Source organism: Balaenoptera musculus, chromosome 7, assembly GCF_009873245.2.
Source record: "Balaenoptera musculus isolate JJ_BM4_2016_0621 chromosome 7, mBalMus1.pri.v3, whole genome shotgun sequence".
Lineage (NCBI taxonomy): Eukaryota > Metazoa > Chordata > Mammalia > Artiodactyla > Balaenopteridae > Balaenoptera > Balaenoptera musculus.
Window position 1 is genome coordinate 32,566,240 of NC_045791.1, and position 16,219 is coordinate 32,582,458.

Genomic DNA, 16,219 nt, shown 5'->3' on the forward strand with positions numbered 1-16,219 from the left:
GATGGGTAGTAATGAGAAGTTATGCAGGAAAATTTTCATCCAGAGGTACTTTTGGTAATAGTACATTCTTAGTCATTAGATTTTTTGTTTAATCGAAGACTACATAGAAAATCCTTTTTATTTCAACCCTTGCTTATGGAAACATATTCAAGCTATTAGACTGCTTGCCTCTCTGGATAGCAGATTATAGAGAGCATAATTGAAATTTTGATTTGACTTCTTATGGGGACTCAGAGTCACCTTAGGAACACTGGGCTTTGCTGCTCTTCCAGAAATGTAAGGTGTGAGACATTGAATGGAACACCTCTTCAGAGTTATCTCTTTTTAAAATTTCAATGTCTTTTTCTTCTATCATCTCTTTTATCCTAAAAATGAGTTGTAATGAAAAACCTGGTTAATTGAAGATTATGTTAGTAGAGGTTTTTTCTTCTTTTTAATAAATTTATTTATTTATTTATTTATTTATTTATTTTTGGCTGCGTTGGGTCTTCGTTGCTGCGCGTGGGCTTTCTCTAGTTGTGGCGAGCGGGGGCTACTCTTGGTTGCGGTGCATGGGCTCTAGGTGCATGGGCTGCAGTAGTTGTGGCACGTGGGCTTCAGTAGTTGTGGCTTGCCGGCTCTAGAGCGCAGGCTCAGTAGTTGTGGCGCACGGGCTTAGTTGCTGCTTGGCTTGTGGGATCTTCCTGGACCAGGGCTCGGACCCGTGTCCCCTGCATTGGCAGGCGGAGTCTTAACCACTGCACCACCAGGGAAGCCCCCAGCAGAGGTTTTTAATTGAAAGTTTTACCCGAGGTTTCAGAGAACTTGGGGTTGAACATATAGTACTTTCTAGAGAAAAATTCTCAGCTTGTGGTCCTACAATTAGGGTTTCTTAACCAGAAATCCACGGACATCTTGAGTTCCCATGGACAGGTTTCAGGACCCCCATGAACCTCTGGAAATTGTAGGCATAGTTGAGCGTGTTCCCTCCTGTGCTCAGTTGGCAGATGTGAATGGAGTCATTGAGGAGGAATTCACCATGGCCCGGCTGTACATCAGCAAGATGAAGTCGGAGGTTAAATCTCTGGTGAACCGCAGTAAACAGCTCGAGAGCGCCCAGATGGACTCCAACAGGAAGATGAATGCCAGTGAGCGGGAGCTGGCAGCCTGCCAGCTGCTCATCTCCCAGGTAGGCCACGCCTTTCTTCCTCATTTCACACCCCTGTGCCCTGGAAAGTCTGCTTCCTCCATGCTCTTACTGGGGCCGATGGTGCATAACAGGGATTGTTGAAGGACTTCGCTTTACGTAAGACTTGTCCGTGGCCTCCCAGGCAATGACAGCCCAGGCTTATTTCTTAAGGCTAGGTTTAGTTGTGTGAATTACATGGATTACCTTCAGTCCCTGTTTAAAGGATGTGTCTATATATCTTTATCTAGCTAAGTAGTAGGTAGGTAGGTAGGATAGATAGAGATATGTAATGAATGGACAAGACTGGGTGGCATCTAAAACTCCTATCAACTAAGGCAACATTCTTTCGTCTTTTAATCTCTACCACAGGTCCAATTTAATATGGGACAACAGAAACTACCATCACTACTACTATTATTAATAGTAGTAGCAGTTAACCTTTTACTGAGTGCTTACAACGCACCATATACTATGTTAAGCACTTTACGTGCATTCTCTCACTTGATCTTTAAAAAATTCCTGATGGGCAGGTTTTATGATTGTTCCTGTTTTTTTAAGTAAGGAAAATGAGACTTGAAAGATTAAATATACTGTCCAAACTCATATAGCCAGTGAAAGGTGGAGCTGGGACTCAAACTAAACTGTGTGTGCCCTCAAAGCCTTGAAGGAATCTTCAAGCTCCTGGGGCATATTTCATTCTCTCAATGAGTAAGGTCTTCTTCCATTAGAAGGGTATTTTCATTTTAGTAAGGTAGTTTTAGAAAATAGCAGCCTCGTTTCTGACCTGCCACTGATACCTGAGCTTGGTGTGTGGGCTTGAGGCTTCTGTGAGTGGTCCAGTGTGAGCTGCTCACTGCCTTAGTCTAGGCATTAAAACAGCTAAAGTCATTTGGGGTAAACAGATACCAGTATGGAATGGCGCATCAGACAGTGCTGAGAAACAGATAAAAGCATACTTCATCCTGTATGCTTTTCAACATAGGACTGTGTCATCATAGAACCATCTCCTTGTCTCCTACCATAATCATCTAAGGGACGCAAATTAAACATCAAGGTTCCATTTTATAAATAATATAATAAGCAAAGATGTATTAATATTTAAGAGATTATTCAGTGCTGGTGTGTGATAGTGAAATTTATTGAGAAAAGTATAATTTGGTCAGTCCTTTTGGAAAGGACCTTGGGAATCAAAAACCATAAAAATGTAAGTATACTTTGGTCCAGTAATTTCGCTTATAGCATTTTTCATTGATAATGAAAATGAAAATTTTTCATTTCATATGGTATTATCATTCCCTGATTAAAAATATAACACTTATATGGAAGATGTTTAGTGCAGTATCACTTTCATTTTAATTAAATAAAATAGGCAACTATCTATTGAGAGACTAATAACATAAAGTGACATGGAAGGATTTATGCAGCTCTTACAAAAAAATTGATAAAACCCAGTCATTTGGAAAGTATAATTATATAAAGTTAAGTAAAAATGAAAATGCTGAGTTATAGATCTATGCTATGCCTTGCAACTTGGTAAAATATGCATTCATATAGATAAGACCAGGGATATAGGGGGAAATGGTTAATAAATTAGAGTGGTTAATGGGTGAAATTTATACTACTTTTCCTGTATTTGCTTTACTGTTTGACATTTTTATAATTTGTGAACGTTGAGAGGAAAAACACTAAACATTAGGACATAGTACACCTCAAGTCTGATTTCCAGATCGCCTGTTACACTGAGAGCATGTGCTTCTGGAGGCCCCTAATATTTGGAGGCCAAGGCAAGAGCACAGACAGAGGCCCTGCGGCCTGCAGCCCAGTGTCTCTCCTTCCATCTGGACGTACCAGCCTCCATGTCCAAGTCGAGTCCCTTCTGCACGTTCTGTGAACTGATGGAAGTGTGTAACTGTGTCAGCTGTAATCTATGTAAATGGAGGATGGGAGCCACACTGCTGGTCCTGGGAGTGGCCTTAGGGCCATTGGAGTAAGGAGTTTCTAGGTTCCCAGACTCACTGTGGTCTAGAAGAGGTGGGCACGCTCCCTTGGCATATGAACTTGGCTCAGTGAAGTGGGATGCAGCCAGAGGACCGCCCAAGTGGGGTGCTCTAAAGTGTAGGGCCCAGGACAGTTGCCCAGATCTTACAGTGACACTCACTCAGGGTATATGAGATCGGAGTCAAGAATATTAGGATGGTTTTAGTTAGACAGTGCTTTCTGCATTAGCAACAAATGCAGTTTTCCATTAGGTGCTATTTTGTACTCTGCTACAATTTACATAAAGCCAAAGATTCAGTCATAATTGCCTGGGGTTCAAAAGTAAGAGAAATCTTGGCTCTCTATTTTCTGACATGATCTAAGGAATCTGACAAAATATTTCCAGCTAAAATGATGTTATCTCCTTTGTTTACACTCTTCCTTGTCACCAAAAGCTATGCTTATAAAACAACTGCTCCAACAGGGTCCCATTTCCCAGAGGTTATTTCATTAGATTAGAGCTCAGTCTCCAGAGTGTTCCTGCCTAAATATGAACTCTGTAGATCTGGAGGGGGGAGTGTCTGCATATTTCCATCTGCCTAGAAGTGACTACTGTCCCTATTCAGTCACGAGCTCTCATTCATTCATTCACACCATTATTATTTATTAACTCTCTATTTTCACGGAGCTAACAAGTAGAAAAAAAAATAGATAAATCAAGCAGAAGTTAGGTGCTATAAGAAAATGTTGGGGCCTGAGTGATAAGGATCCAGCCAGGACCATGTCTGGGAGGGTGCCGGGGAGAGCTTCCTAGGGAGAGGAAAATGTAAATGCAAAGTCCCCGAGACGGGAATTGGTGTGTTTGAGAGACAGAAAAAGAAAAGACATAATATTTGAGTTCCAAAGAAGAAATCCAGAGGTGCTGTTTCAAAGCACGAAGCCCTCAGCCTTGACATTTTCCCAGTCCCTTTCTCTCCAGCACACTCTGTTTTCTGTAAGGAGGAAAAGCAGCTTGGGCTTTGGTATCTCACTTAAGAGGACGGTGAGGAAGGGCACGGCCCTGAGTGGGTCTGTGGGGAACGAAGCAGAGAAGCACATGGAAGAAAAAGGACAGATCCCAAACAAAGGGTAGAATATGCAACATTTGGGTGCTGGGACTCAACAAAAAGGACTCGAGAACTCCTCCTCTCTTGCGTCGTCCCGTCAGACAGTCCCGGGCAAGCCAGGATGGCCACTTGCTAGTCATTCACTGCCCCTTTTCTTTTAAAATTTATTTTTATATTTATTTATGGCTGTGTTGGGTCTTCGTTTCTGTGCGAGGGCTTTCTCTAGTTGCGGCGAGCAGGGGCCGCTCTTCATCGCAGTGCGCGGGCCTCTCACTATCGCGGCCTCTCTTGTTGCGGAGCACAGGCTCCAGACGCGCAGGCTCAGTAGTTGTGGCCCACGGGCCCAGTTGCTCCGCGGCATGTGGGATCTTCCCAGACCAGGGCTCGAACCCGTGTCCCCTGCATTGGCAGGCAGATTCTCAACCACTGCGCCACCCAGGAAGCCCTCACTGCTCCCTTTTATCTGTTTGCTTGTTTAAAGCATGAAGCCAAGATCAAATCCCTGACCGACTACATGCAGAACATGGAGCAGAAGAGGAGGCAGCTGGAAGAGTCGCAAGACTCGCTCAGCGAGGAGCTGGCCAAGCTCCGAGCCCAAGGTGAGCAACTGACCACTTTGCAGGTGTCAGACTCCCAGCCTCAATCACACACTCTAGTTGGCTGGACTCATGATGCTTAATTTTGCTCAATTAAAGCATTTCTAGGTCTACTGAAAACAATGGCATAATTGGGCGGAGTGGGGGGGGAAGAGAAACGTCTAGAAGACTGCCCCCACCCCATATCTGCTCCTCTTCCCATTTTTCCCTCTGTCCACCCTGCTGCCCAAGTCAGAATCCTCTCCCTTCTTTACCTCCTCCGTCCAGTCTGTCCCCAAGGCCTGTCCATTCGACCTGCCAGGTGCTTCTCTGATTCTGCTCTTCTCCGTCTTCACTGTCGCTGTCCTTAATCCTAATTAAGAATTGTGGCCACATCCATCTACCGAGGAGCTCGTCTCCAGCCTGTTCTAGGCTGACCACTGGGCTGTATTCCAAAGGAGGATTCCAAAATCAAGTTCTACCTCCGGTCCAACCCCAGGCCTCTGACCCTTCCCTGGTGTCCTGTTGCTCTTAATATAAAGCCTGAACTTGCACCCACGGCTTACCTGCATCCCCCATCCTTTGAACAAGCTCTTCCTTTGCCAAGCAGTCTCCTGACCCCCTTTGTGGAGTGAAGTGCCCAACACATAGGAAGCACTCAATAAATGTGAACAAATAGAAGAGATTTGAGAGAAATGACTAGAAATGTAGCAACCAGAACAGGATTAAGAATGTAGGTGTTGTGGTGAAACGGGAACACACAGATCATATTATGAGTTGCAGCGAAAACTGGTAGAGTCCCTTTGGAAAGCATTTTGAAAATACATATTAATAATTCCAACACTTCTCATACCTTTTGCTCCTCAAATCTCATATATTCATTGCAGAATTACTTAGTGAAAAAAAAAGGAAAGGAAGCCACCTAAATGTCCAACAGTTAAATGAACTATGGTGTGTTGTTTAAAAGAACAATTTTTTTCATTTTGGAGATGAAGTACACGAAGGCCGTGCAGCAGTGCTTACAAGGCATTAGATTAAACATCATAATATGTAATTTCATCTTTACTGTGGTTATAACCTTTAAAAATCAATAGATGCTTATGTTCCAAGGCCTGTAAATTAATATTTGAAAGGAAATGGTTTTGAGAGGGTAATAGGATTGGCGATGATGCTATCCTTTTTTATTTCCTTTATTGTCGTATAGTCATTTGCTCAGTAAATACATTTTGCTTCAAATGCCAAGGTAAATTAACAGTGAAAGAGAAAACACTCACCCCCGCTTTGACCTTGTAAGGTTTTCTTTATGTGCTAAGGGGTGTTAGGAACAGAATGCTCCACCCAAAACTTGACTTGGAAAAGGACTTTTCCCTCTGGTAAATGGCTTCTGCAGTGGTGCCACTGAGTGGAAACAAAATCAAAGCAAGAAGAGCTGAAATAAAGTGAAACAGACTAGAGAGGATACTTAATGACTTGAATGTCACTGTCCGAAATGCTTTTGCTCCTTCCTCCTCGGGCTGCCCGTTGCCAGCTGTGCTCAGGGAGGGCCACTGACCAAGAATAGGCTGGGACCGGTCCCTCCCTCCCAGAGGTGTGCCACATAACAGCCCTGCCCCTAGTACGAGGCGTGGCCTTCCTGTTTAGTCTGGAGAGTGTTATTTTATATTTCTATTTTCTTTGTGCCTATCCTTAGATTGTTTTCCTGCTCCAGATTCTTAGAGAATACCCATGGGAGGTAAATTAGCTCTTTCCGAAACTCTAATAGTGGCACGAATCCAAACACCACTAATATTCGCAGAGTGCATTATCACTGACAAAGCACGTTTATGTGTGCTGCCCAGGAGTAGCTCACCAGGCCTGGCGGGGGGAACCAGTCCTCTGAGGCGTGAGGTGACAGCTAGGTCAGCTGCAGCGTGACCACTCCAAGTTAGCACTTCCCCTCCAATCGCCACTGTCCCCGAAGGACTTCGATAATCTCCCAGGAGAGATCAGCCTTGATTTAAAAAGCCAGAAGTCCTCCTTCAGAGGCACGTTCCTTTATACCATGGTTGTAATTGGTAAGATAAGCTGATGTTTCACCCCATTCTTTTTTTTGTTTTCTAATTTTTACTTTTGGGTGTGAGTCCTGCCAGTTAAATCTTAAATCATCATTTAAAATTCAAAACAGAAAAAATGCATGAAGTCAGCTTCCAGGATAAAGAAAAGGAACATCTGACCCGGCTGCAGGACGCTGAGGAAATGAAGGTGTGTACGCAGCCCCTTCCAGGAGCCCAGCACGTGTTTGGACTGATTTCCTTGATCTAGGAAAATCCAACTCCTTCAGAGATGTGTGTGGCAGGGTAGGAGGGAGGGGGGTTGGGACCGGGGCTGGGCACCAGAGCTGCTCTCAGAGTGTGGCCGGGCTTAGCAATGAGATGGAGGTGGAGGTGTCCAGAAATCCCAAGGTGTCTGTAGATAGTAGTTATGTTGTATTGGTACATTTCTCTTCCCGTTCATGACCAAGAAGGAGAGAGCACACCTTCCAGTCACTGCATGGGGCCACTCCGCACAACTTCTGCAGAAATGGTCGCCCCTTCTTTGAATGGAAGGAAACATCTATCCCCTCTATCTTTTAAAGAAACAGCCCAAATTTGAGCTTTCATCTTAAACATATTTTTGGTCACATTTTAAACAGAAAAGGAAAAGTGGGAAAGATGATTGGGAAATAAGATTTTTAGGGGGATACAATGAGATAGGAGAAAATGTGGAACTTTTGATTAGCTTTAGGCAAACCCCTCTCCTGGGTTTGCATCGCTTTGGTGGAAAGGTCTCCTTTGACTATCACTGTAAATCCATGCAGTGGGCAGGGCCGGGAAATTATCTATATTTCACGGTGAGGAAGTGCAACCCCCACAGGTTCCATGGCTTGTCTGAGGTCACCCAGGTGGTAAGAGGTCCATGCCCTCTGACTGACCTGGCGAGAGAAGCCGTGTGGCTCAGATGAGCTATAGAAGCTCAGGGGGAGACCCTTTACTCATGGAATGGGCTAATTTTCCTGTAGGGACCACTCAGTTTTATAACAGATCCTTGAGTTTTGTTGTCCCTGTAAAGCATGGTGGGTTCTGAGGGCCCCGGTTTGGGGATCTGACAGCTGAGGGATATGGGGTAGGAGATAGCGAGCAAGGGCTTTGTCACAGAGCCGGCTGAGAGCCAACAAGTGGCTGATACATTTCTCCCGGCCTGGGTTGCAGAAGGCGCTGGAGCAGCAGATGGAGAGCCACCGGGAAGCTCATCAGAAGCAGCTGTCCAGACTCCGAGATGAAATCGAGGAGAAGCAGAAAATCATCGATGAGATTCGGGAGTGAGTTGGCCCGGGGGCTCGTGGGGTGTTGGGACGGGCACGGCCCCTGGGCCAGCCTGGAGGTCTCTGCTTTCCCCGTCCCATGGACCCTGGTCTCTGGCCCTGGTGCCTCAGCGAGCTAGACGTGATGCTTCTGCGGTCTGTTCCCCACCTGGAGCCGAGCCTCCGGGGGCTCTGGTGGGCAGGTGGCAGGCGGGCCCAGCTGCCCTGCCTGGTCCCCGCGGAGCAGGGGCACGTTGGTGATTCAGCTGGGCAGACACATACCTCAGAAGGTGGGGATGCTGTTCCTATGAGAGGATGAAAAAAACCCCCAAAAAACCTGAATTGGTTCTGCTTCAGGGTTTCTGACGGGTTAAGAAATGCTCCAGAGAAGACAGTCAGCTCCCGCTGCCTCAGCCCGACATACCTGAACACGGCACGCCCCAGAGCCACCTGCCCGCAGGGGCACACGCAGGGGCACACTCCTTAGGGACCCATGCTGTTGTGTGTGTGTGTCTGCGCTCAAGGGCATTGCAGCTGGTCTCAAGGCCATTCTCCTGCTGTAGCTGCTGAAGAGCCCCCTGCTCAGTAATTACCCCTCCCCACTCCTCTCACCTTCCGGCCTCATCAACACAAGTCCCCAGGCTGTGTTTAAATGCCCCAAATTAAAGACATAGGAAAACAAAGAAAACCAGTTATATTGAAATACACTTCCACCCACTGATACCCTCCTCCCCTGTCCTCCCCCTCCCAGCCACCCCGGGTCTACACTAAAGGTTCCCTCCTCTCTGTTTCTATAGATGAAGAAACATTTCTATATGGGAAGCAAGATTAAATGATTTACTTAGGGTCACACTGCCAAACAGGAATCAAACTGGAGTTGGAGTTTCATTCTCTCTCAATGTCCGTGAGCTACTCACACAGCACATTTGCATTTTAAAAGCAAACGTGTAGATGATGTGATGGGGCTCTGTGCACAGTCTACCTAGGAAAGCACTTAGCATCGCCTCTCCCCTTCTTTTGGTCCACCCCCATGCTCCCACGTATGTCGAGCTTTCCCCTTTAACTGTGACTTATTTGTTATGCTGATGAATCACCCTCAGATTGTTCAACTGGAAGGGGAGGGGAGGGAAGGAAGGGGAGAGAGATGGAGGGTCTCTGAGTGAGTTGACAAGTGGGGACATTTCCTTGGCCTTTGCGTTTCACATGGGTTTTCCTTCGGAGAGTGTATCATCTGTTGTCAACAGTCATGTAGGCATGGCCGTATGAAAGGTTTTATAAGGACCGGGCTGATATAAATGGTGACCAAATACCCCCAACCGGATGGTGAGTTTCTTTTTTTGCAACAGCCCCTGGACTTTCTTTGTGTTTCCCCTCTCTGACCACTGCCCCCTTTCGCCCCCAAGACTTCACAGAACAGAACTGTCCCTATGTCAGCTAGGGATTTGGATTTAGGGGATGTTTTTGGAGCATCAGACCAGAGAGGAAGGGAAGGTCAAAGTGGCCAAATAAGGTTCTGGGAGTGCGTATGTACCATCTGTAGGGCGGAAAAGCAGAATTCTTACCGGGCTCTGTTTTTCTGTTTTAAAATATCGGCCCCTTTCCCATCTCATTATTTTCCCTCCCAAAGCTCTTGCGCAAGCCAACTATAAATACATTCTCAAAGCCTTATGTTTCATGCCTCTTAGATGTTCCCAGAAATTCGTTTTCACTTGGGCAGGGAGGAAGCTGTGAGGTTGTTCTCTGATCCCTCCAAATCTTCCAGAATTGCCGCCTTTATTGCACAGGGCTAATGGGGTTAGAACAGAACCACGTCTTTAGCAGCATGACTCAGAATTTCAGGCTGATGTGGAATGTACTGCTTTTTCCTCTCCATTTCAGTTTGAATCAGAAACTGCAACTGGAACAGGAGAAGCTCAGTTCTGATTATAACAAGCTGAAAATAGAGGACCAAGAGAGAGAAATGAAACTGGAAAAGCTCTTGTGAGTGTGCTTTAAATATTTCCTCTGTTTTCTCTCATCCTCTTGAAGTTTTTTTTTTTTTGGCCAACTGCACGGCACGCGGGATCTTAGTTCCCTGACCAGGGACCAGGGACCGGACCCGTGCCCCCTGCAGTGGAAACGCAGAGTCTTAACCACTGGACTGCCAGGGAAGTCCCCCCACTGCCCTGCAAAGTCTTAAAAAGTCTACTTTGGTGATTCAGATACCCAAATATTCAGGTTAGGTCAGGCCAATTTAAAAACAGACCATGGCCATTTGGGTGAGTTGGTTTGTTTTGTTGACTTATCTGTAGATGCAAATGGTATCTGTGAGAATCTCTGATGCCCCTTTGGTGGTTCACAGTTCCTTTTTGTTTTTTAGATTGCTCAATGATAAAAGAGAACAAGCCAGAGAGGACCTCAAAGGGCTGGAGGAGACAGTGGTATGTTGACATGTTTTCCAACTCATTTTAGTCTCAAAGACCAGATTGGTTTATGATCTTTTGAATTTGTTTCTTCTAAAATTTTATTTGTGCATGCCTTTCTTGAATATCATTTTAAACATAAAACTTCCTGTGGAAACATGAGAGCTGTAGAATTTATTCCCCAGGTCTTAACAGAGTGACTAACCATCAATCCATCCATCCATCCATCCATCCATCCATCCATCCTTAAGACTGTAACCATGGAGCCCTGACTGAGATTTAAACTCAAATCAGTGCCTGCAATTTTACAGCCTCTGTATGTTGTGACTTACTTCCATGCAACAATCAATGGATATTTATTGAGCACCTACTGAGGGCTGGCATGCTTTTAGGTGCTTGAGTTGCATCAGTACAAAACAGAGTTAAGATGCTGGCCCTTGTGAAGCTGTCTTTCACCTGGGGGAGACAGACAGTGAGAAATAAGGATGTAGATCATGACCTCCACTAGATGGTTATAGAAAGTGCAGGGGGTACTGGTTTGGGGCGGCCCCACTGGGAGGTGACATTTGAGCAGGAACTTGAAGCAGGTAAAAGAAGGAGCCATGGGGATGTCCGGGGAAGGAGCCTTCCAGGAGAGGCAACAGCCAGTGCCAAGGCCCTGAGGTCAGCCCATGGCAGGCATGTTGGGGGACAACAGGGAGATCAATGTGTATGTGACCAAGAGAAGGGGGGAGGGCAGGAGGTAGGCACAGAGAGGTCAAGGCCAGAGGAAGTGCAGGCCAGGTAGGGCCTTGGGACCTGCAGGGTTTGGGGCGGAAGAGTGACAGACCTACTTCCCTTTGGAAGAAGGGCTCACCATCTGAGATGCTGGTTAGTTTTCTCTGTCCTTTCATTGGGTCTGTCTCCGCTGGTCAACTTCTGTCTCAGTGGCCCTGGGGGATGCCTGGCTCTGAGGGCTCTCAAGAGCCCTTCAAAATGCCACGCAGCCTGTGTTTGAAGACAGACGCCCCAAATAGTCTCTCAATTTGGTGAAAACATGTCGAGTCATTTCACATGACATGGCAACAGAGAGAAACTGTTGTTTAGATACAGTCATGCATTTTGATTTCATCCCCATGTCATGTGAATTTATGTGGGACTGAGCCTGAATCCAAGAGCTCGGTGACCCCAGACTGGAGGCAAGTGGTTGATCAGGGCTGGACCCGAGGCTGCACTCTGGCCCCTGGGCCAGTGTTAGCTGCTCCTCAAAGCCAGGTGTGGGCTCGGAGGGCACAAGCCGTTCAGGACAGAAGTAGGATGACTATTCACAGGAAGTTGGGCCTTTTGAGCCTGGTGGAGAAGACGGTGGACAGGGCCGCTGGAGGGGAAACGGAAATGAAGCCATGAAGTTGCTTCCTCTGCGTCTGTTTTCCTAGAGAAGTGGTACCCATAATCATAGATAATTATAACAATTCAGAAATATATTGAACATTAAAATATTACTGTATTCCCACCAGCCAGAGATCAATATTTCAGTATCTTTTCTTCCTTTACACCCTTGCACTCTCTCATGCACACTCTCACCCAGCATACACACCTTCCACACCCACACCCAGAAGCTCACTCTTCACCTCTCTCTCTCTCACGGCCTCACCCACACTCGGGCACAATCACTTATTCTTTCTCACACACATATCTTCACACACACTCACACCCACAGGCCCTCACATTCACGTTCTCACGCCTGTGTTCATCCACTCACAAGTTCTTACTCACCCAGCACACCTCATAACATGCTGACACACATTCACACTCATTAGTGACCATCCACACTTTCTCACTGGCACACTCACACTTTTGCTCATTCACTCTCACACCCTCCGTCATGCCCACTCACACACACCCCACGTGCTGACTCTCCCAGACTCACAAGCTTTCTGTCTTTCACACTCACTCATGAGCATGTTCTTTTGCCCTTTCGAATGTTTTTCTGTTTTGTTTTGGCCACACCGAGCGGCTTGTGGGATCTTAGTTCCCTGACCAGGGATCGAACCCATGTCCCCTGCAGTGGAAGCACGGAGCCCTAATCACTGGACCGCCAGGGAAGTCCACTGAATACATTTCTGACAACACATTTTCCTCACTAGCCTCCTCCGCTGGTTCTCCCTCCCCCGCCACCCCCCCCAGCCTGCTCACCTATGTTCCCACCCTCACATCCATTCTCCCCGGCCCCCCTATCACACACACATGCTCACACAACACACTTGGTCCCTCACATGTGGACGGACCCACTGACACAGCCTCCCACATTCCCTCTGCAGCCCTCACTGCCCGTCCACACACATCACGCACACACACGCTTTCAATTCCCAAACTGGAACCCCGCGGTCTGTGCCATTCCAGACGTGGGTGTTTTTACTTATCCTTCCATCACATCCTCCCCAAGCTGTCAGTGTTCCTCAGGGGCAGGCCTGCTGTCCTTGGCTGACCCTTCCTGAGCCCTCCTTAGCTCTAGGCCTGTGCTGCCTCCTGGACTGTCTGGGCAGGGCCCGGGTGGGACCTGCCACCCAGGGGTTGGGGTCTGTGAAGCCCACTCCAGGGGGCGACGCTGGGAAAGGCCAACCAGCCGGTGGGGACGTCTCTGGGATCCCAGGCAGCCATCTGGCTTTAATAGGACACTTTGTGTGGGCTCTGGGGCTGGACCTCTCCTCCTGCTGCGTTGATGGGCCTTGTGTCCCCACCTCTCTGGTCCCACCCTCGCTGTCCCCTGTGACAGGAAGCTGAGCCCTGAGCTTTTACACAGAGGGCAGCGTCCGTGCCAGGAAAGGCTTGTGACTTACTTCACAAGGCAAAGGAATTGGGGTGGGTGAAGGAATGATAATGAATACGATGGAGGAAAATTCATTGCCCCAGGAAGCCAAAATGGGGTTACGCAGGCATTCATGTGCAACTTATCAACTGTTTCCAAGGTCTTGAACTGCCCCTCCTAAACTGTTTATTGAAGTTACCTAAAAACAAACAATCATGAGAGAAAGTCGCCAAACTCCGGACTCTGGATTATTTGGTGCTCGGCCTGGAAGAATCGCCTGGCCCTTTGACAAGACACCCGGGTCTTCTCTTCTCATGTCCCTGCGGGGTGGTGGCATTTTTCATGGAAAGTATTTACTGTGATTATGGTTCAATCAGTAATGAAACCCCTGAAGCGGGAGAGAGAGCTCGCAGAGCAGGGGGCCGCGGCCGAGCTCCCTCGGGCAGGGGCACAGGCGGCACAGCTACATCGCCGAGAGCTTGGCGCAGCACCCCTGCACCTGCCGGCCGGTGGCTCAGCCCTGGGCACGCACCGCGTGCACGGCGTTCCTAACAGCAGGCCCGCTTGGCCTCCTGCAGAAAGTAATTTGCCTCATCTGAGGAAGCAATTGACTTCAGGTGCTTTTTATTTCAACACAATTATGGCATTGGACCCAGTAATATGACCTTAAATTAACATAGAACCTTTATTCCAAGAAACTTATTATTTCCATGGCTTTAGAGCCTGTTTCTTCCTTTTCTCTGTGAGCTTGTGTGAGCTCCATCCCTTGACATTCTGTGTTAGAGTAGGTCAATATAGACAAATTGAAAAACATAAATGCGAGCGTATTTCTCTCCTTATGGGAAAATATTTTTAAGGGAACTAGTCGTACGTCCTGTGGTAAATACACGGAGACTTAAATGGAAGGAAATATTTTGGTTTTCCGATTTTGTTAACAGAGGTCACCAGATTTGACTTAGACCTTTGTCTTAGCAGTCTAATTCCTAAGGGTTCATTAGTAGAAAAGACTCCAAAATGAAGAAAAAAAATGCCCCCAAGAAGTTAATTTCATGAAAGTTATAACAGCAACCAAAGGAAGCAGTAAAAGTCTGATGAAGAAATGGCTGTCAAATATGAGGCATCAATACATTAACACTAGCTAATATTTATTGAATGCTTACTATGTGCCAGAAACGGTTGTAAGAGTTTTATAAGGATCATCTCACTGAAACTTGATAACAGCAACTATGAGGTAACTACTATTTTTATCCTCAGGTTACAAATAAGAAAGCTGAGGCACAGAAAGGTTAGATAAGTTGTCCAGGGTCACCCAGGTGGAAAGTCCATAAGCTCAGTGATGTAAAGCAGAGGAGCATATGGACCACGGCCAGAGGGGTGTGGAAACATGAAAAATGTCGGTCAGTTAGGGTGGGAGAAACTGTGGCTAACTTTTCATTTAAATTTGTTGGCATTTTGTGTAACATGTACACAATAAGTTAGAGGAAAAAAAAGAGTCCATTCTGGTACAACACAGCCCTCCAGGAATTTTTATGAGAAAACTTTTGAATTTTTGTGGTTGAAGGGAAAAAAAGGTTCTATTTGAAACACAGCAAACGAGCAGGCTTTGTTCTAGTTTACACTTCATTGTTTGAGTTCCCAGTCTCTGAACCTTGGGGTGCCCCTGGGAAGATGCCAGGTGGAGGGGGAGGATATGAGTGGTGGGCAGGTCGGAGGAAGTGGGGAGCCCCATGGCCTCGATGGTTGGCTTACAGAGATTTATGGAGATGTCTGGGGTTGACAGTCTGGTGCCAGCTGTGTCATAAATTCAGCGTGTTCCCTCATTTAAGTGGCATTTTAACAATCTTCTCTTCCAGTCTCGAGAACTACAGACTCTGCACAACCTCCGTAAACTCTTCGTCCAGGATCTGACCGCCCGGGTTAAAAAAGTGAGTTCTAGTTTGTGTGAATGGGACTGAGAAGAAAAGAAAAGTTGGCCAGAATGAATCATTTTCAGTTGAAGTATCACTTGCTTAAATCGGGGCTGGTTATGCTTAAAAATTAATTACTTCATGCCAGCAAATGTGATTAAAAGAATGTGCTGGAGGGGGAAAAAATACTTGGGAACATTTTTCCATCTGATTTTTCCTTCTTAGTAAAAGGAAGTTATTGGGTTGGCCAGAGAAGTTCGTTCGGGTTTTTCCCGTAACATTTTATGGAAAAACCAGAACGAACTTTTTTGGCCAACCCAATATCCTTTCAAACGAACACATATCTATCTGGCAGCAGTGTGAAAACCTCTGAGTGATGCAGGGAAAACCCAGAGGGGTCTCATCAGACAGCGTGGCCCTGAAGCCAGGAACGTGGAAGTCAGGGGCTAGAGCCTCATCTTTGCTTGTTAGGAGGCCATGAGAGGCCAGGTCAGAGTGTACGAAGCACTTTAACATCCGGCGTCTTGTTTGCTCTCCCCAGGAGCCATGTAAGTGGTTCTTAGTGTTCTGTTTTGCAGCTGTGGAGATGGGCTCAGAGGTTACGTGACCTCCCGAGATCACACAGCTGGGGAGAGCCAGAGATGGGATTGTAATCCAGGTCTGTGTGACTCCTGAGTCTGAGCTTCTTTGGTCCTTGTGCCACACACAGTGACAGTGATCTTGGGAGTCATTGAACAGTGAACCCCCAGAGCAGCTGGCAGAGGTTTCAGGAGGGGGGAGGGGGAGGTGGAAACAGCAAGGGGGCTACGCTTTAAAGATATTTGAAAGTGATGGATGAGGAGAAGTGGGCATACCCAGAGGTAGGACAGGATGGACAGAAGGTATATTTAAGAAAAGTGTGTGCATGGGGCTCTGTGTGAAGGAGCCAAGGAAAAGGGATGAAATATATTATAAAAAAAAGAGGAGGTGACCGATGG

At 46.7% G+C, this 16,219-nt stretch overlaps 1 protein-coding gene across 1 annotated transcript in view; it reads left to right on the forward strand.

Moving 5' to 3' along the window:
* Window positions 1–15,461, forward strand: part of KIF5C (kinesin family member 5C) — a 151,010-nt gene extending 135,549 nt beyond the window's left edge. Inside the window, exons 16-22 of the mRNA XM_036859061.1 lie at window positions 980–1,168; window positions 4,733–4,850; window positions 6,991–7,067; window positions 8,054–8,163; window positions 10,024–10,125; window positions 10,505–10,565; window positions 15,189–15,461. Coding sequence (XP_036714956.1) covers window positions 980–1,168; window positions 4,733–4,850; window positions 6,991–7,067; window positions 8,054–8,163; window positions 10,024–10,125; window positions 10,505–10,565; window positions 15,189–15,290 — 759 coding nt within the window. The 3' untranslated portion in view covers window positions 15,291–15,461. The remainder of the gene's footprint in view (window positions 1–979; window positions 1,169–4,732; window positions 4,851–6,990; window positions 7,068–8,053; window positions 8,164–10,023; window positions 10,126–10,504; window positions 10,566–15,188) is intronic.
* Window positions 15,462–16,219: the final 758 nt, after the last annotated feature.